The following is a 23,996-nucleotide window of genomic DNA, read 5'->3' as shown; positions in this document are numbered from 1 at the left end:
TGACCATACTTAATTTAATGATTTGTTGTACCTGGAAAGAGCCTGGGATGATTGTAGTAACAGTATTATAATGGCTTAAGAACAAAAACGAACCGCAGTGGATGTTCTTTACCAATAGAAAATGGGCCGGACTGAGTTCCGGGGCAGTGTTTTCAGACACTAGACACAGTCGGCTACATTAATCCCGTGGGTTCTGGGTCTGGCTGAGTCAGGGCGGCGCTCTGAGCCGAGTGGGGCCGCGTGAACCGGTCAGGTTGGATTCGAACCTTCGGTTAGACGCTAAATTCTGGAAGCCTCGACCATATCACATTGGCTCGTACAGAAGAGGAAGCGCCGGAGAGGACCGGGGAGGCCCCGGTAGCGCCAGCCGGCCGGCGCAGAAGCCACACCCTCCTGGCTCCAAACGCCGGCAGGGCGGAGCCACGCGGCCGCAGTTCGGGCAGAGACGCGAGGCGCGGCGCAGCGCGGCGCGGGTTCGCGACTGAGGCGTAAGGGGCTACGACGGCAGCGGCTGCGCCGCCCGGCCGGGTCAGCGTCGTACGCATGCGCGGACCCGGCGCCATTTTGGTGGCCGGGCGCGGAGGTGATTCCACACTCAGGAGAGCGCGGCGGCCGGGGTGGCGTTGGCAGCGTTCGTGTGCTGGGGTGTGAATCGCAGAGGGAGGAGGCGGTGGAGGAAGAGGTGGCGGCGGTGGCGGTGGTCGTAGCGGTGGCGGAGGAGGCGGGTACGAATCAGCTGCGGGCGGAGACATGGCCAACATCGCGGTGCAGCGAATCAAGCGGGAGTTCAAGGAGGTGCTGAAGAGCGAGGAGGTCAGAAATGAACTACCGGACGTCCCCCACCTCAGCCCAGGGCGGGAGGGCCCTTCCAGCGGCGACCCCAATATCCCTGGTATCCCCCGGGTGGCCGCCTTTGCTGCCACCGTTCTGCTTGTGGGGAAGCAGCAGTCTCCCCCTCCTTCCGCCGTTTTCCCCTCCCCTCCCCTCCCAGGGCCCTGGGATGGACGGTCTCGCGGGCGGGTGGTCTGGGGAGGAATACGGTTTTGGGGGGCGGATTGAGGAGGGGCGCTTATCGGCGTGGTGTGAGCTCTAGAGACAGCCCCAAGGCAGTGGCAACAGCTGGAAGTGTGGCTGTAGGGTGGGGAGGGAGCAGGCCGAGCCTGAGAAAACCCGGGAAGTGGGTTGGGGGAAGGGGAAAGGTGGTAACTGGATCCGGAGAGCCGCGCTGTCCAAAGGCCCACTCTTTTTAAGGGTATTCTGGGTTATAACCGGTCTGGCCGCCACGGTCCTTTTCTTAGGGAAGGAGCGATGCGAGTCCTTAGGTATTGATGAAAGAAGGACGTTCAGAGTTACTCCCTCTCAGTTCGGTATTGGGAGAGAAGAGAAGGCATAATGGGGTACTATCTTCTTTGAGTGGGGGGGGGATAAGGGAATTTTTACCTGAGATAGGAAATTAATTCCATATTAGACCGTTATCTCATTTCTACTTACCCCGACATCTAGGCCTCTTTTCGATTGACATCTAAAGCTTTTTGACTGGGTAAAGGTAAGCTGTTTGGTGTATTAAAGACATTTAAATATTTTTAGCTAAGATTAGGAAAAAATAATGGAGTGTACGAGAAGCTTATTTCAAAATACTGTCTACAGGTTACAGAGTGTCCTAAGACAGTGCCTCTGTGACACTGTTGTGTTGTGCCATGAAACTTCACTATGATGTCCTTCATAGTTAACTTCATTATGAAGTCCCTCATAGTAACTTGATTCTTACTTTTGAGGAACATCCCTATTAAAAAACATGAGGTTTCAGCAGATTAATACATTGTTATATTTCCTTATTAAGAAAGTAGGTTTATCCCAACATATTTATATCTGAAATGATTAAAAAAATTTTTGTCTTAATCTGCTCTTGAGTCCTTTGGAAATTTTAGATACTCTAGTATTAGCCGCACTTATTAATGTAAGATATTTAAAGTGTTATAGTAATTTGACTCAAAATTATGAACGTATCAGTACAGTTTTTTTTTTCATACCCAAATCAAGAAGAACGCTAGGTTGTTTTCCTCCTTGGATTCAACAAAGAAAGATTAAAAATACTGACTGGTTATTTTCAAGATATCACATATCATTATTGGATGTATTATTGCTATTTGTATTTTACTCTTACATTGGTACTTTAATGATCTCAATGATTTGTGAAATTCAGCATTCTAAGTATGTGATGAGTTACTAACATAAGTCTGATAGCAGTTGAACTTTGAGTCTAAAGTGATTATGTATTTTTCCAGCTAGACATGGAGAAAATTCTTTAAGATTATTTAAAAATGCCAAATCCTAGCAGATTTATTGAATGTAATAGTATATAAGTAATGATTGGTTTTACAGAGCATGTGTATGTACTCTGACCTCTGTATTTGTTCAAGTGCCAAAACTCTGAATGGAAGGATGACTTTGTATTTTTGTGGTACAGTGCAGAAAAAGAGTCGTAAATGCCTGTACTGATATACAATGAAACAGTGATTCTAAGTTTTTCTCTAAGAAAATATATTCCAGGACAGTTGACATATATCTTCCTAATGAAAGTTTGCAGCTAATATTGTTGCCAGTAGCCTAAAACATTTCTTCTATAATACAGTTGTACAAGCCTGAAACTTAATATAAGACTTTAATGCGTTATTTTCTATTAATTAAAAGTGGTAAGTTACTGCTCTCATAATTCATATAGTCTCTGCATTATGTGAGGTGACTTTTCACCATGATATTCTTAGTACTTAAATTGATGCTTAAAAGAAATCTTGTATTGCTATACTAATGCATATTGTTAAAATAATACAGTTCTGTATTAAGTAAGGGATGATGAAGCCTTGCTTCAAGTGACATAGTGTTTCAGAGGAAGAAAACAGAAAATACAAACAGGCAAATTATTTTTTTAAGAACAGTACCTTTATAAATCTGGAATGAAACTTCTTCCAGAAAGTAAGTTAAAAGAACATTTAGGAAAGGGTCAGATATTGGAATATATAACCAGTAAATAGCTTTATTTTCACCAATATTTTATTTAATTGATATTTTACTAGGTCCAGTTCTATAAGTGGATTATGTTGATTATTTTCAACTCGTAGAAGAACTTGTAGTACAGTCCACGTGTTTCCTTTTTATGTATGTAAATGCAGTATTTGAGTGGCTGGTCAAGTAATCAAGTATTTCCTCATGTAAATCTCCATTTTAGCAAAGTTTATTTCATATGTTTGTGTTTACTAAGACTCCTGATTGATTTTAAGGATTTTTTTCCCCCCTTTTAAGTGCTTTAGTAAAGATAGCTGACATTTGCTGAATTCTGGCCATAAGAAGTAGTAAGTGGCCACTGTTGGAGTGTGTTGTTAATTAAAATATAGCCTCCAAGATAAATTAAATGTGAAAAGCACAGTGCACAATAGTGGGAGGAGGCCACCATTTGTGTCAGAAGTGGGAGAATAGGTGTATTTGTTTGTATAGGTGAAAGGATTAATGAGAAATTGGTAACATTGATTGCTTGTCTGTCGGAGAATTGGGTGTCTGGGGCAACAGGCATCAAAAGATCCCTTTTGAATTTTGAGTCATGCTAATATGTTATTTACTCAAAATAAATAAACCATGTAGGCCTTTTTTCCTGAGACTGTGTTTGGAAGTCTGTCCTTTATGTGTCAGGTTTATTTAAATCTGAGTGTGAATTTTAAGTAATGTTTCAAAGTTGCTAGGCATGGAAAACTGATTTAAAGTACATTTTATAGTTATTTTTGAGTTGAAGTACATAAGTGAGTTGTTGCTTACGAGGATAGAATAAAACTATAATCTGTATTCATAGGTTGTATTATTATTTACTATCAATTATTATTGGTATAAACAATTAACCACCATTTGTAGAGGAGCTCTCAGTTCCATTTGTTTATATACATTATTGCTAATTCTCAAGAACAGGTCTTTGAATTAGATTTGTTATTTCTTAGATGAGAAAATTGAGATTCAGAGAAGTTAAATTATTTGTCCACAAATGTATAGCTTTGAGATGTAGATCTAAGTCTGCTTGTGTTTATATTGTACCATGCTGTCATGACTTGCCAAAGGTAGGCGTACTTTTAATTATTTAAAAATAATTGAACCTGGTTTGTATTACTGATTAAAGGATTTAAACACAACCTAATTTAATTGTTAGTTTAAACATTAAAATAAGTGTTACCTGTAATTAAATGTTTACTTGCATTTCAATATGGAAAATATTTTTAAATTTGATGTTCAGTGAAGTAAAATGCCCTTAAATCAGTGCACATACTCTTGCTTGTTCTTGAGCTGTATGGTACCTGTAGGTTTTTTCATATTGTAGCTGCACTTTGCTAACTAGGATTTTCTAGGATTCTCATAGGGAATATTTAAATCTATGGCATTAACAAATTGGTTTCATGAAAACTACTATTGTATACATTTTCCTTAAGTATTTAAATGGATTTTTGTATCTTTTATTTTAAATTTTATATATTTGATTATTCTGTGTAGAACTAGTTGTAAATCTTTAGAAGAAAGTCTCTTGATTTCTGTAGACCATGCAACGTTGGCACTATGTGGGGCATGTGGGGCAGATAATGAATTCTTTGTTGTGGGTGGTTCTCCTGTGCATTGTAGGATGTTTAGCACTATCCCTGACTAATAGCACTAGATGCCAATAGCACAGGCAATCCTCCCTCCACCTCCCTACCCTCTCCCTGCCAATCATATCAACTAAAAATGTCTCCAGACTTTGCCAAATGCTGAGAACCACTGCTGTAGACAAAACTCTTTAGAAGAACATTTAAGACTGTTAACTAGGTAGGATGTGTAGTATAATTTCTCTAAAAGATGAATGAATGGAAGTAAAGGTACAAAAAATTATATAGCATGGCTACTACTAGGTTTGAATGTTCTGTTTTTGTTTTAAGACTTTGCCCCTTATCAATTAATTATCATCATTTTCTTTTAAACTTTTTCCTTTTTGATTTAAGGAAAAAGGTGACATTTCCTGCTATAAACTAATGTTACCAGAATTTGAACAATTTTTTACGAATAGAAAAGTGGTGTGTTTTTACAGCTATGTAAATTATAGTTCAGTGTAACTTATTTAGATAGTGTGCCTTAAGAGGTTCTGGGTGTAGGTTGAGCAAGGAAAGTGTTATAGATTGAGTTAAAAAAAGCCAACAACTTAAAAAGCCTGTCCAAGTAATACTCTTTGGGGTGCATTTCTCGTCTTCTCTCTTTTTTTTTTTTTAGTTATTATAAAGGCTTTGATCTCTGTCCCTCAGGCGCAGAGTTAGATGCATTTGGGATCCCTTTGCAGGTCACCCCTTTGTAAAGAATATATATTCTTATTTCTCAGTAAATATATTATCAGCAGTTATTGAGCATATTGACAACAGCTCTAAAAGACTTACCTGGTTGGAGGTAGATAAAAATGTTAGATGCAAAGAATCAATGCTATGGGAGTTCTGAGGGTATGTGTATGTAGGGAGGTTCTTGAGCTAGGTTCCAAAGGAAAGTTAAGACTGACTTGGAATTTCAGGAGACAGTCATAAAGGAATTACAGGAATACTGTCATTTACAAGTAAATGATCTCTTCTGTAGATGCCTGAACTGGAACTAGGGAGCAGGGTTATGGACAAAATTAGGCAAGAAACACATTTTTATATATGTGTGTGTATATATATATATTTGTATATTTATTTTAACATCTTTATTGGGGTATAATTGCTTTACAGTGGTGTGTTAGGTTCTGCTTTATAACAAAGTGAATCAGCTATACATATACATATATCCCCATATCTCCTCCCTCTTGCGTCTCCCTCCCACCCTCCCTATCCCACCCCTCTAGGTGGTCGCATTTATATATTTATAAAAAAAAAGGTTGCACAGCTCTGATATACACAAACATAGTTGTGGAGTTAGAACACATAAGTTTTCTTTGGAGAAAAAAAACACCTTTTTCATATCAAAGTAATAAATGGTAATATACAAAGTACATACAATAAAGTGTGACCAGCACCCAAAACAATATTACCAGCACCAGCAGAATCCCCACACCCCACCCCTTTCCAGTCATTTTCCTGGTTTTTAATAGCACAGACTAGCTTTGAGTATGTTTTTTTGTTTTTTGCTTTGAGTATGTTTGAGTAAAAGGATAGACATAAGAGCATATACTATATGATTTCATTTTAAAGGTTTTCAAAAGATGACTTTCAAAATCTTTGTTCAAAACATGCATTAACAGTGTCTTAGAAAATGTGTTGAATGTTAAAGTTGAAAGAGACCTTAGATCTAGGCCAAAAACTTCATCTATAAGATCAGGAAACTGAGGCCTAGAGAGATTGATTGTTGCTCAGTGACTCAAATCTGGTTTATGGTGAACTTCACCCAAGCTTTTGGCATACCAGTTTACTCCAACCATTATATGTGGTTGCTTTATGGGACTATACTTTTCATAAACAATACCATAAAAGCTGAATGCTAATAAAACTAAGTACAACAGTGGGTGACGGTTCAATATTGAGTATTGTATTTAAATATATTTTGCTTTTCTCTCTTGGTGTGAGAAAAGTTTGCCAGGAGGCAGATATACTTACTTCCCCAAGCATAATGTAGTGAGTTTAGCTTAGTGATTAAGAGTGTAGGCTTTGGAATTAGATTTGTGTTCAGTCCTGGCTTTTCTGCTTAATACCTACAGCACTGACTGTTTCAGCTTTCTTATCTGTAAATAGGGAGATCAAGAGAGGCTTTACAGTGCTTAGAGCAATGCTTGGAACATTCAGTAAATGGATAGCTGCTAAGATGTCAGAATTAATTGTACTTTCATACTCTGCTTATTGTTGTCCTTGGACCATAAAGGTTTCCTTCAATGGTTTAGTGAAAGCTCTACACGAATTTGCCTCCAGAAAAGGCTTAACATGATGAGGGACTTTGGTACTTCTGATATTGTTTCTTTGTGTGCAAATAACCTATGGAGGCTGGTGGCCAAGGGGAATACAAAAGAATATATGTGGGCTTTGTTCTGAAGATGTTAGTTAGTCTTTCCTTAGGAGACAGTTATAAATTGGAGAGAAGTTTGTGTTAAAATGACCTTTCTGAGTGAAAAAGAAGTAAATTATTTGGGAGCCTTTCATATAATATGGAGTAATGGGATTATTTTGGATTTCTTGACATGGCTCTGGTCTCCTTTAACTGGACCATGGAATCCATATGCTAATCCTCTGGTGTGTAATCTTGAATTCCTTTGTAAAATCCCTATTTTAAAGTTGGGTCTTGGAAACTAGAAAGTCGTGGTCACATCCATTGACATCCGTCATATGTTCTGTTATGTAATGTAATTCTGAAAAGGCGAGACAAGTTCATTTCATTCAAAACCCTTGTCCTTTCCCTCCCTTTAGTTCTTTGCTTTTACTGCAGATTTAACATTTATTTATTTATTTTGGCTGCTCTGGGTCTTAGTTGTGGCACGTCATCTTTAGTTGCGGCATGTGGACTACTTAGTTGTGGCACGCATGCGGGATCTAGTTCCCCGGCCAGGGATTGAACCTGGGCCCCCTGCACTGGGAGCATGGAGTCTTACCCACTGGACCACCAAGGAAGTGCCTTTACTGCAAATTTAAAACAGTAATTACCTGTAGTTGAATGTCTACTGTCCGATATTTTATATATATGACAGCCTTATGAGATGGGTGTTATTCTTGTTTTATGGATTAGAAAGTTGCAGCTCTGAAGAAATTAAGTAATTTTCCTCAGTGTCGAGTAACTTCGTGGAACAGGGGTTTAAAACCAGGTCTCTGACTCTGTTTACTGGTTATGGTGGAAAGAATAGAGTATAATCATATCTGTTGCTTGCTTCCTATCCATTATCTTTAAAGATGTTTTAAAAAATTATATTTTAGACTTAGAAGTTAAGAAATAATATATGAACATCTTTATATCCACAGTCCAGATTTAATAGATCCTAACTCATGCTGGGTTTAGCTCCTCCTCCACCTGCCCAAGAAATAAAACATACAGACAAAGCTCATTCTGTTCTCTTTCCTTCTTGTAAGTAACCACTATGCAGGGGTTGAGTACATCCCCCCATTCATATTTTTGTTTTTACTATTGATAAACACAGTATTTTTGAGTGTAAAATCACTTTTTAGTATTTTAAACTTTTAAAAAAATTTTTTTCATAGATGGTTATAATATTCTACATCTCCTGCAACTTTTCTTCTCAACGTTGTTTTTTGAGATTTATCTGTGACAATGCATATTGCTCTAGTTCTTCAGTTTTAAACTACAGTTGACCCTTGGCCAACATGGGTTTGAACTGCATGAATCTGTTTATATGTGGATTTTTTTCCATAGTAAATACTGCAGTACTATACAATCCACTGTTGATTGAATGTGTAGATGTGGAGGAACTGGGTATATGGAGGGCCAACTATAAGTTATACTTCAAGTTTTGTCTGAGCAGGGGGTCGGTATCCCTAACCCCCCTCGTTGTTCAAGGGTCTACTACGTAGAGTATTTCGTGTCACAGTTTTTAAAATTCATTCTCTTATTGATGGCGTGTAGTTCCAACTTTTAGAAATTATAAAAAAGGATGCATTGAACATTATTATAGTTGTTTTCTTGGGCACATAAGGGTTTTATAGGAAGTAGACTTTCAGGATCTGAGTGTATTTTCATCTTCTGCATGACTCGATATTGCATCATTGTTCTCCCAATGATTGTATCAATTTACACTTGCTGTAGAAGTAAATAAGAATTCTAGGGACCTGACATTTGGAAGGTTTAGATTTTTGTCAGTCTGATGGATATGAAATGGTAGTTTATTTTAATTTTCATTTCCCTTGTCAATAGAGATATTAAGCATGTTTTTGTGTTTATTGGCCATAAGTCTTTCTTTTGTAAAATTAGTGTTTGCATTCCTTACCCATTTTTAAGAATTTGTGTGGTTTGTATTTTTCTTATTGATCTGTAAGAATTCTTTATCTGTATAATTTTCTCTATTTCTGTTATGTGGCTTAATTTCTAACTGTCTTATCTTTTTTTATGCTCTTTTTTAAAAAATTGTGGTAAATAATATCATAAAACTTTTCATTGTATTTTTAAAAAATATTTATTTATTTTGCTGCATTGGGGTCTTAGTTGTGGCATGCGGCGTCTTCGTTGCCGCATGCGGGATCTTTTAGTTGCAGCATGCAGGCTCTAGTTCCCTGACCAGGGATCAAACCTGGGCCCCCTGCATTGGGAGCGAGGAGTCTTAACTGCGGGATCACCAGGGAAGTCCCTCATCCTGTATATATTTAAGTGCACAATTTCAGTGGCATTAAGTACATTCACATTGTTGTACAACCAATACCACCATCCATCTCCAAGACTTTACTTTCTGTAAAACTGAAACTCTGTACCCATTAAACACTAACTCCTTACTTCTCAATGATCAACCCCTGGCAGTTACCATTCTATTGAATATTTTCTGTCTCTATGAATTTGATTATTATACATTATTTGTTCTGCTGGCTTATTTCACTTAACTTTATTGTATCTTTGATCTAACTGAGTTTACTTTTAAAGTAGTCAAATTTGTCTGTCTTTTCCTATGTGGTGTGGTTTTTTGTTTTTGTTTTTTTAAATAAATTTTATTTATGGCTATGTTGGGTCTTCGTTTCTGTGTGAGGGCTTCCTCTAGTTGCGGCAAGTGGGGGCCACTCTTCATCGCGGTGCGCGGGCCTCTCACTATCGTGGCCTCTCTTGCTGCGGAGCACAGGCTCCAGATGCGCAGGCTCAGTAATTGTGGCTCACGGGCCCAGCTGCTCCGCGGCATGCGGGATCTTCCCAGACCAGGGCTCGGACCCGTGTCCCCTGCATTGGCAGGCAGATTCTCAACCACTGTGCCACCAGGGAAGCCCTATGGTGTGGTTTTTGTATTTTGTTTAAGGAATCTTTTCCTACTCTGGTTATCATAAAGATATTCTTCTGTATTTGGTTCTTAAAAGTTAATTCATTCTTTAACTTCTGTACTCAGGTTTCTTCTGTCTCTATCATATCATATTGAAACTACTTTTCCAGGCATTACCAATATCTTCTAAATTGTGAAACGAAAAGTAACTTTTCAGCAGTTGTCCATTTTGTACATCTTTCTTCCACGTTTCCAGTTCCATCTTAGAGCTTTCCCTTTTCGGTTATTCTGATACGACTTTTCTGGTTTTTCTTCAACTTCTCTTACTACCCTTTGTAAGTTACTGATTTCGTCCTCCATCCCCCATTTATCTCCTGAATCTTTGTTTCCGCTTTTGCGTTTTTTGTTAATCATCTTAGGTCAGGTTTTCATTTCTCAGATGGACTATTTCTATTAAAATAGTTTGCTTATTTACATTTAGTTCTCTGCCTTTGGTCTGTCCCAACTTCTAATTCAACTGGCGCCATGCCACTGGATTTAAATTTTTTTTTTTCTTTAACTTTCCAAAGAAGTGCTTTTATTACAGGGTTTAGGAAAAGAAAAAAGCTCTAGAAAAAGGAAATTTCCAAAATAGGTCTTCAGCAAGGGTGGGTGCGGTGACAAGTCCAGGCTGGAGTCTTGCTCTCACTAGAGGTCACTTCCGGGTTGTGAGGACGGTCCTCCTGGAGTCTCTCAGTCGGCCCCCTCTGGGCCCCAGCGACTGGCCCGGCGGACTTCTCAGCCCTTGGTCAGCCTTGTCGCCCTGTGCCAGCTCCTCGTCATACAGAATTTCATAATTGCCAAGGACTTTCTTTGGGGGTGACTTGTTTCATTTACAGTCTGGAATTTCAACGTTAGGGACCGCGATGTTGAGGGTGTCATTAATCAGGTTATACTTAAGGATTTGGTCGTTGGCAATGTGGAGGTGAGGGATGGGGACGCGTTCACCTCGATCAGCCAGGGCTTCAGCTTGTCGTCGATGATGATGTCGTAGCTGTAGCACTCAAAGCAGTGTTTGTCGTTGTTCATCATGGGTGCCACGGCCTTCAGGGACTGCATGAAGATCCAGTGGATCTCGTTGAACAGCTTGCTGGTCACCTCCTCGCCTCAGGTGCTCTCCAGGTAGAGCCGCAGGTTGTTCATGGTCCACGTGCCCCCGTCCCCACGTGGATTTGGTTGTAGTCCTCCCATGTTTCTGAATGGCAACGTTGGTGAGATGAACAAACATGTTATCCAGCTCACTGGTACTCGGGGTGTATTTTACTGTGCAAAAGCAGCAAAATCCAAGTTTATGCATGTAGTAGCGCAGTGGACGGTACGTAGACACCAGAACATACAAACGCAGGTCAAACTTCCTGCTGCCGATTAGTAACGGGTTGTTAATGTACAGAGAGATCACGTAGGCTTCCTTGGTAGACTGAGTCATGAACAAAGATGTTTTGCTGTCCCAGGAGCACTTTTGATTTGCGAGAGCTTGTTGATCAGAAAGATGCCCTTTCCCTGAGCTTTGCCACAAGGTTTCATGATCCAGGTGCTGGAGGGGCTTTTCCTGAACTCCACGAACAGGTTGTAGTCGGCGGGCAGCATGTAGGTGACGGGGACGAAGTCCAGGTAGAGGTGTTTCCCACTTTCGTCCTTCTCTACTAAAGGACTTCCTTTCTTCTCCAGCTCTTTCCTGTTATCTTTTGATGTTTTTCACCATCAGATCCTTCTGCATCAGTTCATAGTGGTTCAGGAAATGGTTGACTATTTGATCATCTGAGAGCCGGTAGCCAGTTTTTTTTTTTTTTTTAATAGCTACTTTATTTATTTATTTATTTATGGCTGTGTTGGGTCTTCGTTTCGTGTGAGGGCTTTCTCTAGTTGCGGCAAGCGGGGGCCACTCTTCATCACGGTGCGTGGGCCTTTCACTATCGCGGCCCCTCCCATTGCGGGGCACAGGCTCCAGACGCGCAGGCTCAGTAGTTGTGGCTCACGGACCCAGTTGCTCCGCGGCATGTGGGATCTTCCCAGACCAGGGCTCGAACCCGTGTCCCCTGCATTGGCAGGCAGATTCTCAACCACTGCGCCACCAGGGAAGCCCTGGTAGCCAGTTTTGACACTAAAAACGTTGTGGATGGTTTGCTTGCTCTTCCAGTAAAAATTCCAGTCCTCGTTTTCTGTCACTTGGACCCATCCTCTCTTTTCAAAGTTATTTATCAGCACCGACTTCTCGATATCAGTGACCTATTTCAGTTTTCCTGCCATAATCCATAGGTACTTATGGAGCCAACGGGAACGTCCAGTTTCTTTTCAGTTTCACCCAGATTTGACTTGGATTCTCACCTGATGTCAAATTGTTTTCCTGTGACTTCCTCCTGTGGGGCGCACAGCACGGAGGAGCGCCCAGGAGCGTGGAGGATGGTGGCCCCGCACCGCGGTGCGGCCCCGCCTCCCTGGATTTAATTTTTAAAACGTTATTTTGTCATTTTCCTTTACATTGTCTACCCCCTATTGCATGAAGTCAAAACTTTTTTACTGTTGTTCTAGCCTACCTTTCCTGACTTATTTCTTGTCAAGTCTCAACTTAGTTGTATGCCTGAACATACCTCAGACCCTCACTCTTCCTCCAGCCTTTAGCTATATTGAGTTGTTCTGTCTGCTTGGAATAAGTCCTTAGCCTCCTTTCTTTGCCTTTTGAAAAACTTACTTCTCCTAAAATGCCATTCCTGATAAGCTTTTCTTTTTTCTTTTTTCTTTTTTTTAAATTTATTTATTTATTTGTCTTTGGCTGCACTGGGTCTTCATTGCGGTGCGCGGGCTTCTCATTGCGGTGGCTTCTCTTGTTGCGGAGCATAGGCTCTAGGTGTGAGGGCTTCAGTAGTTGTGGCTCACGGGCTCTAGAGCGCAGGCTCAGTAGTTGTGGTGCACGGGCTTAGTTGCTCCTCAGCGTGTGGAGTCTTCCCGGACCAGGGCTCGAACCCGTGTTCCCTGCATTAGCACTGCACCATCAGGGAAGCTTTTCTTGAACCCACAGTTTACCTTTTTTCTCCAGTATCACTTTGTTGGGATTTTTTTAGAGCGGTTATTATATTTTTGGTAATTGTATATATGTCTTTTTGCTCCTGCTAGATCACTGGGCTCCTTGAGGATTCTTATTCATCTTTTTCTCTTCAGCATCCAGTATGGTGCCTGAAATGTATTAGGCTTAGTAACATTTAAAGTATGCCACCCCACCCCCACCCACCCACTGCCCAAATCTTTGATAGGTGTCTAATCTTTTGGAGCTATTGCTGAAAGTGCTCTTTGCCTAGGTTCAGGACAGGTCTATGTTACTCTGTTCATTATTTTTAGTCTTTGTGTGATTATGGATTTTTCTAGTGATTACAAATGCAGGGCTAGCTACCATATGTAGCCTTTTCTCTCAAGTGACTGTGGGATGCTTTACTTCTAGGTTTCTTTGATTCATGTGAACCATCTTTGGGATTGGTGTACTTAATTGTGGGTTGTCTGATACTGTTGCTTTTCAACAGTGATATAAAACACTTTGTGCTTCATTTTTCTTAAGTCATTCTGTAGTAGTTCCTTTATTTTTAAAATATATGTATAGAATATACTGCAGTTTATGCATCTGTGCATTGGATATTTGGTTATTTCCAGTTTCTTGCTGGTACAAATGTGCAAGAATTTAGTGTGTACTGCTAGGTTAGATTTTAGAGGGTTATATATGTCAGACTTTTTTTAACGTCTCTTGGCTTGGTCATACTTTGATTATATCCTTAGGTGTTTACTTACGTGCTTTATCTCCATCTGTCTGATGGAACCGTGAATGTGTGTCATTGAGGACATAGACCTGTCTTAACTGATTTTTCCATCCTCCATTGCTTAGCACATTGCCTGGTGAGCAGGAGGCATTTGTTTTCCTGAATGAGTTTCAGTATTTCTTAAGCTTCAGGGAGCTAATCTCCAAGCACTATGAAAGTAATACCTTTCATCCTGCTTCTGGAAGAATTGAATATGTTGATAAAGGTGGCCGCCAGTGAAGTTGGGTTTCTGTTGATAATGTAGTCAGGTCCTGAATTGGGATGGTATACTGTCCAAGGTCAAAACTGGGGAAATAAGATGGTGGGAAGAGAATCTTTTTTGCTTTATTTTGTAGTTTTCCCCTTTGAAGATCTCAGGGGGCATCTATTTAGAAGTATATATGACATCATCTGTATCCTGTGGTTTAAACTCTTTAGTTAACTCTACATTTTTCTTCATTTATTCAACAAATATTTATTGAATGCCATCTGTGTTTGTTAATAAGCTAGACATGGTCCATGCTGTTATGGAGTAAATTATGGTCCAGTAAGATGGTGAGACATTGAACAGCTAGTTATGTTTGTTGAGTTTAAGTAAGGAGAACTGTGAGGGTGAGGTAACCTGAACTCAGGGAAAGAGTTCCTTGGGAATAACCCTTAAACTAATACTTGGGAGGATAAATTGGAATTAACTTAGTCATATATTAGGATGATCAACTCTTACATGCACATAGAAAGCTAATAATTATATAGTCAAGAATGTAAACCATTTAATTGCTTTTCTCTTTTAAATAGTCAAAATTCTCTGAATATAAAAGTAACAAACTTATTAAACTTTGAAAAATACAGGGAACTATATCATAAAGTAAAAATTATCGGTAATCTCACTCCCAGAGATAATTCTTTTCTTTAAAAAATGTTTGTCTATGAAATATTTCACATATACAGAGATACATCTTAATTTTGGTATTCCTTTCATTTTATCTATGTATGTACATATATATACATATTTAGAATTTTTTTGGGGTGGGGGAGCGTTGAATACAATTCCCATGGGACTTTAAACCGAAATCTGTAATTTTTAATCATTTGAAGTTGTTTTTCCCTATTAGACTCCAAGCTTCTCAAGGGTAGGCATCATGGCTCATCCATCTTTGTATTATCAGTACCAAGAGCTCTTTAACAGATATTTGAGGGCTCCCTCTATGGTAGGCACCATGATATGTGTTGGGGATATAGTAATGAGTGGGATAAGGGAAGACAGACAAATAAGTAATAAATGCAGTGCGGAGCTGTATAATAATATTGTCCAGATGAAATTAATTGGTTGTTTTTGATTGGGTGTTCAGAAAAGGCTTATCCTAGAATTGTAAACTTAAATTGAGATCTGAATGTTAAAAGCACGTCACTAGGGGAAGAACAGTCCAGATCAGTGGAAACTGTTAATGTAAAAGCTCTAAAGTGGGAATGAATTTGCTATGTGTAAGCAACCAAAAGGAGGTTGTTGTGGCTGGAGTATTGTGGGTAAGGGAGGAGAATGGTGCAAGATGAAGTTGGAGATGTAGGTGGGAGCCAGATCACACACAAGCCATTTGAGGATTTAAAGCAAACGACAGAATTTGTGTTTTTAAAAGATCACTTTGGCTGCTGTGGAGAATGAATTGACCCTGAAGATATGAGGAAACGTTTACTACTTAAAGGTTGAGTTTTGCTGGATATAACAAAAGAAACAGTAGTAGTGATTGAAATAAATAGGAAAAGTCTGGAGGGAAAGTATCCCGAAGTTGCTTGGTTAGGGGCTTTATAGTGTTAATAGTCTACTTCTAACTTTCAGGTTACTATTCTTAGGAGTTTGACCCTTGTCCCTAAACTCTCAGAATGGCTATCAGAGGACCAGGCAGCCTATCTGAATTTCAAAAAGGGAAAGGCACCAGGCACTGCCAGCTGAGTTCACTCCCTTTAAAGAGATATCTGAGGTTCCATTCAGTGACCTCTCTTTTTATTTTTTTATTCACCAGTGTCATAATCACTTCTTGGTTTAAGGCAGGCTAGGAAATGTTTATTAGCTGAGCACATTGCTCCCCAGTTAAAATGAGGGTTTTGTTAGTAAGGAAGGAGAAGGTAATTTGTTAGGCACTTCCCATGTGGGGTTGGGGATAGGAGGCAGGAATGAACTCAGGAAGATCATTTGGGAAGCCTTTCTAGGTAGCCTAGGCAAGAGATGATTGTAGCTTGGGGTTAGGGTAGAATAGAGGGGGCTTAAGAGAAGTGTTTGGGTTATGTTTTAAGAGTGGAGTCACCAGAGCTTGCTGATGGTGTAGAGAAATAATGAAGCTGGAAAAACACCTAGATTTTTGTCTTTTGCAACTAGATAGATGGTGGTGCTAATTTCTGAGTTGAGGAGTGGGAAGAGCACACTGGAGGTGGGGAGGATAAGAATTGAAGCAGTTCATTATGTGAGTGGAGGTTAGATCTGAAGAGAGATTTGGCATCATAGATACATAGATGGTATAATTTGAAGCTTAGACTGGGTAACTTAACTCTAGGAGAATTTGGTTAGAAAAGGAGGGGTCTAGGACAAAATCTGGTTTTTGTCCTGGTTCCATAGCACATGTTGAAGTTGAATTGATGAGAACCAACAAAGGAGAGCATGGTGTCATTGAAGCCAAGAGAAGACAGAGTTCCAAGAAGAGAGGGTGGTCAACTTTATCATGCTGCTTAAATGGGAGAAATGACTGTTGAATTTGCAGTGTGATCATTGGTGACCTTGACTGGAATATTTTCATTGGAATGGTGTGCATGTGTTATTGGGGTGGATTGTTAAGAGGAATGAGATGAGGAACTGGCAACTATGGTCAACTTTTTAAAGGAGTTTTGCTTTTACAGGGAAGGAGAGAAGCGGGGGAGCTGGAGAAGACCATGGCTTCAGAGATCTTTAAAAAAAAAAAATTTCTAGTAGATATTAGAGTATGTTTGTATGTTGATGGATGGGAGAAATTGATTATGCTAGAGAGGAGTAACTGAAGGAGCAAAGTCCTTGAGAAGAACAGGGGGTGGTGTTCCTAACATAAGTGGAAGGATTAATCTTTAATAGGAGCAGAGACACTTAGGGCAATGTTAAGTTTCCATTTGGGATTTGTGGTTTTCACTTGAACATAAGACCGCTTAATGGTGGTTGTTCCCTGCTCCCTCCCCCAGCAGTGCTGCTTGAGGAAGACACAGGAAGTTTTGTTTTGTTTTTTTTTTTTTTAGTTAATTGAGGAATGAATTTAATTAGCATTAGGGCTTTGCCATATGAGTACACTGCAGGAAGAAAGGTATCAAGGTTGTCAAGAGTATTTGCAAGGGAGTGATTATAATGAATGCCCAAGGAATCTAAACTGGCTAAGGAGGAAGTGAGGACCTTAAAGGTGATTGATAATGAGGGAGAGTCAGGGAGAGTGGTTCTGTTTTGATGAAGCCAGCTAATAGCTGGGTTTGGGGTACCAAAGTGAATTTATTTAATCCATGGAGGTTGGGAATCTGAGAAACTTGAAGTGGATTTCGGAGAAGGTGCAGGTTTAGGTGACGACAAAATCAAGAGTATGATTATGGGGATAAGAGCTTACAGTCTGTTAATATTTGTCGGGAACACAGGCAGTCTTAATCCTGTCTCCTTGCTCGTCTATGAGAATTGAGAAGAAATGTACAAAGATGACAAATTAGGCAACAGTCTCATCAACCACAGATAGCTGTTGATATAAACAGCCTTTTAATCAAATCAGGATCTTTGTATGTATACTGTTTTATATCTTTTTCCTGTTAATATATCTTGTGTTTTCTTCAGGGCATTAAATATTCTTTTTAAATATTTAGTGTTTAACTTGAGTATTAGAATTAAATAGTATTTACATATTAATGTTTAGTACTGCCTGACTAAAACCATTCTTTTGTCGAACATTTATAAATTGTTTCTATTTTTTCTTGTTATAGCCTTTCCTGCTGAAAGGCATATCTTTACATAATACTTTTTTTTAAAATAAATTTATTTATTTTTGGCTGCATTGGGTCTTCGTTGCTGTGCACGGGCTTTCTCTTGTTGCGGTGAGCAAGGGCTACTCTTCATTGCGTTGCGCGGGCTTCTCATTGCGGTGGCTTCTCTTGTTGCAGAGCACCGGCTCTAGGCACACGGACTTCAGTAGTTGTGGTTCGCGGGCTCTAGAGCGCAGGCCCAGTAGTTGTAGCGCACAGGCTTAGTTGCTCCGCAGCATGTGGGATCTTCCCAGACCAGGGATTGAACCTGTGTCCCCCGCTTTGGCAGGCGGATTCTTAACCCGCTGCACCACCAGAGACGTCCCATAATACTTTTTATCTGAGTTTATTTCCATAAGATAGATTACTGGAAGAAAATTACTAGGTCATAGTATCTGAACTTATGACCAAGGTGTTTTCTAGGAAGTTTGTTGTAAATTGCTCTAGTACTGGCACTGTATGAGGCAGCCTATTTCATCATATTCTTACCATTAATACAACCTTTTTTTTTAAAGTCAGATAGAAAAATTAACTGTCCCATTTTATCTGTTTATTTAACTTTTTTTTTTTGAAAAACATTGAGTTTATTTAGATAAACATTTGACCAAGCCCTAGTTTATCCAGTGAACTTGAGTAAGTTCTATGAACTAGACATTTTATGGGCAAGTAAGTGGCAGAAAAAATAAAAAAAAATTCATTTAACTTTTTATTAAGAAAATTTTCAAGTGGAAGAGTTGAAAGAACAGTATGCCTCTGTCATCACTGCCTAGATTCAACAATTGTTAATGCTGCTGTTATGAAGATAATTCACTACCAAAAGCTGAGCATGCATCTCCTCTAAATAGCATTCTTTTACATAACCACAGTATCATTATTCTACCTAAGAAAATTGTTAATTCCTTAGTATCTAATATTCATATTTTCCATATCTCCCTAGTTACTTAAAAAAATGTCTTTTATAGTTTTTTGGATTTTTTTTTGAAGAATCCGCTTAAGGTTTACACATTGCATATGAATGTAGTATTTTTGCTTGTTTGCTTGGGGTTTTTTTTTTGGCTTGCGGGATCTTGGTTCCTGGACCAGGGATTGAACCCTGGTAATGGCAGTGAAAGCACTGAGTCCTAGCCAGGGGATTCCCTGAATGTAGTTTTTAGTCTTTTAAAATTTATGATGGTTCTCCTGCACACACCTCCATTTTTAATTCTGGAGATTTCCTCATGGTGATGCTTTAACTTGTATTTCTTATAAACTGGGAGTTTAGGTATAAAGGTTTGACTGGATTAGCAGGTTAAACATTTTTGGCAAGACTCCAAGTGTAATGTCGGTACTTCATATTGAATCATGTTAATATATGTGTAATATCAGGTTTTTGCACTGTTCGTGATGTCAGGTCACTTGTGTAATCACTTGATTAAGGTGGGAGCCACAAGATCTCTTCGTGAAGGTATATTTTATTCCTTTTGCAGTTCGCAAGTAAACTGAAGTTAATGCTTTGGTTCTTTGCAAATATCTTACTCTTTAGTATCCTTTCACCTGATAAGGATCATCATCCATTGATTTTCCTAATTGTCAACTTTATATTTACCTAGCTAGAATTCTTCGAGAAAGAAGAGCTTTCCATCATTAACTGGGATGAAAATTACTTATTATCAGAGTATAGATTTGGTGTAATAGTCACCTCCTATGGCAACAAATGATTTTCCTCTTTCTCTTTTTTTTAAATATTTTAATTTATTATTTTTGGCTGCATTGGGTCTTCGTTGCTGCATGTGGGCTTTCTCTCGTTGTGGCGAACAGCGCTTCTCATTGCGGTGGCTTCTCGTGTTGTGGAACACGGGGTCTATGCGTGCGGGCTTCAGTAGTTGCAGCACGAGGGCTTCAGTAGTTGTGGGCTCTAGAGTGCAGGCTCAATAGTTGTGGTGCACAGGCGTAATTGCTCCGCGGCATGTGGGATCTTCCCGGACCAGGGATTGAACCCATGTCCCCTGCACTGGCAGGCGGATTCTTAACCACTTCGCCGCCAGAGAAGTCCCCTTTTCTCTTTTTTTAATCAGTGTGTGGATGTCTTAGCCCGTGCTGCCACAGCAAAATACCATAGACTGGGTGGCATAAACCACAGAAATACATTTTCTCACAGTTCTGGAGGCAGGGGACTTCAAGTCATAGCTGTGAAAGTAATTTGAGATTGGTCTCTGTTTGAAATTCTTGTGGTTAAAATACGTTTATGCAAAATAAGTTTGTCTATGTTTGATTTTATAGAAGAGTTTGTGTTTAGGTGGAAGGATTACTGTAAATAGTAGCAGTGATGGCAAATATTCTTACCCCTTTTTTTAAGGAAAACATAGTTTTGCCTCAAGTTTAGATATATATCCTTTGTCACTTTAACATCTGTATTTGTCAAATTAAGGCATTTCCAAATACCTTTTTGATAAAAATTTTCATGGAATTGTATTCTTGAATTTTTGGAATAAACCCCTCTTGGTCATAGTGAATAGTACTTAAATTTGTTATGGTATGTTAACCAAGATTTTGTTGAGAATTGTGTAACTTTTTAGTGAGACTAGCCTGTGTTTGTTCAGAATTGTGCTGGCTGAGTTTGGGGGATCAAAGCCATTGTTTGTCCTATAAAATGTGTTTGTAATCATTCTGTCCCTTTCATTGTTTTGAAACAGTGTGGGATCATTTTTTGTAAAGTGGAATGTATGTTTGAGAACCAGGTGGCTTTTTAGAGAGTGGTTGCTAAATTTTTGTCAGTTTAGGTATTTTAAAAAAAATCTCTTGGGACTTCCCTGGCGGTCCAGTGGTTAAGACTTTGCATTCCAATGCAGGGGGGTGCGGGTTCAGTCCCTGGTCGGGGGAGGTGAGATCCCACATGCCTTGTGGCCAAAAAACCAAAACATAAAACAGAAGCAGTATTATAACAAATTCAATAAAAATGGTCCACATCAAAAAAAAAAATCTCTTATTTAAGATATTACATTTCACTTATTATTTATGATCTGTTTTTAATGTGTAGTAAACACAGGATATGGTTTATCTCATTTTTTAAAGGTTTTTAAAAAAAATTATTTATTTATTTATTTCTACTTTTTTTTTGGGGGGGGGGGCTGCATCTGGTCTTTGTTGTGGCGTTCGTTACGGCACTTGGGCTTCTCTCTAGTTGTGGCGCACAGGCTCCAGGGCGTGCGGACGCAGTAGTTGTGGTACATGGGCTTAGTTTCTCCACGACACGTGGGATCTTAGTTCCCCAACTAGGGATCAAACCCACGTCCCCTGCATTGGAAGGTGGATTCTTTACCACTGGACTACAAGGGAAGTCTCGGTTTATCTCGTTTTTTAGTTTCCTGTCTCTTTCTTCCTTTTAGTTTACTTATTCTGTATTTTATCAGTTGAGCGCATGACTTTTTGGTTTTATTTATTTTATTTCATTGAGTCACTAGTTCCATTGTTTTTCTTCCTTTTTGTTTGGTTCAGTTCTTTAGTTTTTGTTTTTGTTTTTTTTTCCTTTTTGCTGTCGGTACTTTGAACCCTTTAAAATTCCTTCTTAAATTTTCTTAGGTGACATAGGAGTTTGGAAAGTTAAAAGTTGTTTTAAATTACTTAAGAGTACAGAGTCTCATTGTTAAATTTTTTCAATTACAGAAATATACAGAGTAAAAGTTTTCGTTACCCATCCACCCTTTCCTTCCTTCCCTCAATCCTAATCCTCTCTTTCAGAAGGAAACTTTAACAACTTTTTCTATGCATCTACATATTCAGAAAACATAGGAACTTGTAGTTTGTTGACTGAAAAAAAAATACACAACCTAGAAGTTGAGAATTATGTTTTATTTGGCGGGTTTTCCAAGGACTTAAGCATGGAAGATAGCCTCTCAGATTGCTCTGAGGAACTGGTCCAAAGAGATAAGGGAGGAGCCAGGACTTATAGGAGTTTTGCAACAAAAACCAGGTAGTGGGAACATCAAAAGATTACCGTTAATTAAAGAAAACCAGATATCTCAAGGTAATGAATTTAACACTTTTCTATGTATGGGAAGATTCGAGAGTTTGGGCTCATTGAAATCGTTCCTTTGATATGCACCTTAACTATTTAGGGCCTGTATGTATCCTGCTTTTTTCCATCCTGAATCCCCTCAGGGTACACCGTCAGGACTGGGTGCAGTGGCTGAATGCTAGATGGCTGCAACATCCTTTGTTTCCTGATACTGCAAGCAGTATTTTTCGTCGACAAGTTTATGAACTTTCATAAATACAAACAAGAGTACAGACACACTAAAAGTTATTTTAGCTCTGTGTGATGATAGATGTTGTAAAGGAAAGCTTGTGCGGTATCACAAGACTTTTGAACAAAGAGATCTAAGAACAGCCTTCTGACACCTGATTAGTTGGTAAGAGAGTTTTATAGTCCTTTAGATTTTGACAAGAGAATGCCATTAACTGATTAATAAAAATTTAAAATAAATTTTTATTTTTGATTTTGTAGTGTTTTATTATGATATTTCTGAACAAATTACTTGAGTATTTTTAAATGACTGTGTCCTGACTTAGCTTTAAAAAAAATTACCCTGTGGTATGGACATATTGAATACATTGCCAGTTTTATTTACCAATTTGTGTTCCCCTAGGACATGCTCAGTTATTTTGTGAAAATGTGTATATTTGATGAAGTTTCTTTTTTTTCCCCACTTTTAAAATTATCTTAGTGTACCTGCAAGGAAATGTTGAGGTCTATAATTAAAATTATATTTATTTACTTTTTGTATTTCTGCTTGTTTTTTTGATGTTAGTCAAACAAATATTATAGTATTTTTGATGTGCTTTTTGTTTCTCAATGCTTTTTAGAAGATAGATCAGTTCTTGCTGTTCTCCTCAGACTTGTTGAGTCCTTGTCCATTTTTGTCTTTTAGACTTAAGTATTTATTCCTTCTTGTAGGGAATGATTACTGGATTTTGATTTTAATATATATGGTGACACATTTGAAGAGTTCAACAACGTGTAAATTTATTGTTGGAATTGGTAACTTTGTGCTTCCATTTTATGTTTATCTTATTTATTTATTTATTTATTTATTTATTTATTTATTTATTTATGGCTGTGTTGGGTCTTCGCTTCTGTGCGAGGGCTTTCTCTAGTTGTGGCAAGTGGGGGCCACTCTTCATTGCGGTGCGCGGGCCTCTCACTATCGCGGCCTCTCTTGTTGCGGAGCACAGGCTCCAGACGCACAGGCTCAGTAATTGTGGCTCACGGGCCCAGCTGCTCCGCGGCATGTGGGATCTTCCCAGACCAGGGCTCGAACCCATGTCCCCTGCATTGGCAGGCAGATTCTTAACCACTGCGCCACCAGGGAAGCCCTATCTTCATTTTTATTTGCATAAACTATTTAACAAACAACTTTCAACTTTAACAGAAAGCCTTTCATTTCCATGAACTAATTAAATTTCTAGTTATTTAGATATATTAATATTATTTAACAGTTAATATTTTAATATTTTTGTCTCTCAAACTTTTTATTTTAAGCCTCTGTTGTGTCTGTGGATATGGTAATTGATTGACAGATAATTCTGGATCTTCCAGATCTAGGAAATACTTTTGTGGCCCAAGGATAATTTTCTTCTTGCTTTTTCTTTATTCGGGAATTTTAAAGCATATCTATGTTATCTTGTCTCTATAGCTTCACATATAAATGTCTTTCATATTCTCAGCGTGTATTAATATCTTTAAAAATATTTTCTTACACAGAAGTACCATTTTTACATCTAACAGATTAACCGAAACATCTCGATATCATGTAATAAAGTCCATATTCAGATTTCTCCAGTTGTCTCAGAAACATGCAAAGGCTGTTTTTCATTTTTACAATCTTGTTAGTTTTTATTCTGCAAATTTCTGTAGCTGGTAATCGTAGAATAAATATTTTATGTTCTATTTTTTTCTTTACATATCATGAACACTTTTGAATGTTTAGTACTCATTTTTTTAGCTTGAAGACTTAAAAAAAAAAAATAGCTGTCAGGTTCACAGCAAAATTGAGAGGAATGTACAGAGATTTCCCGTATACCTCCTGCCCCCACACATGCATAGTCTTCCCCATTATCAACATCCCCCACCAACATATATATCTTTTACAGTGGTTGAATCTACATTGATACCTCATAATCACCCAAAGTCCATAGTTTACCTTAGGGTTCACTGTTGGTGTTATTTATTCTGTGAGTTTGGACAAATGTATAATGACGTGTATTTATCA

At 38.8% G+C, this 23,996-nt stretch overlaps 1 protein-coding gene and 1 pseudogene across 2 annotated transcripts in view; one reads left to right on the top strand and one right to left on the bottom strand.

Moving 5' to 3' along the window:
- Positions 1-548: 548 nt before the first annotated feature.
- UBE2K (ubiquitin conjugating enzyme E2 K) overlaps positions 549-23,996 on the top strand; it is a 78,852-nt gene continuing 55,404 nt past the window's right edge. The window contains exon 1 of one of the 2 annotated variants that reach the window (XM_036852348.1): positions 549-813. In XM_036852348.1, coding sequence (XP_036708243.1) covers positions 751-813 — 63 coding nt within the window. In that variant the 5' untranslated portion in view covers positions 549-750. The remainder of the gene's footprint in view (positions 814-23,996) is intronic. The other variant, XM_036852347.1, reaches the window with a different exon arrangement.
- LOC118895396 lies at positions 9,930-12,306 on the bottom strand (annotated as a pseudogene).

Source organism: Balaenoptera musculus, chromosome 5 (assembly GCF_009873245.2).
Source record: "Balaenoptera musculus isolate JJ_BM4_2016_0621 chromosome 5, mBalMus1.pri.v3, whole genome shotgun sequence".
In the NCBI taxonomy this organism is placed as follows: Eukaryota; Metazoa; Chordata; class Mammalia; order Artiodactyla; family Balaenopteridae; genus Balaenoptera; species Balaenoptera musculus.
This window is presented reverse-complemented; position numbering and strand designations above follow the sequence as displayed.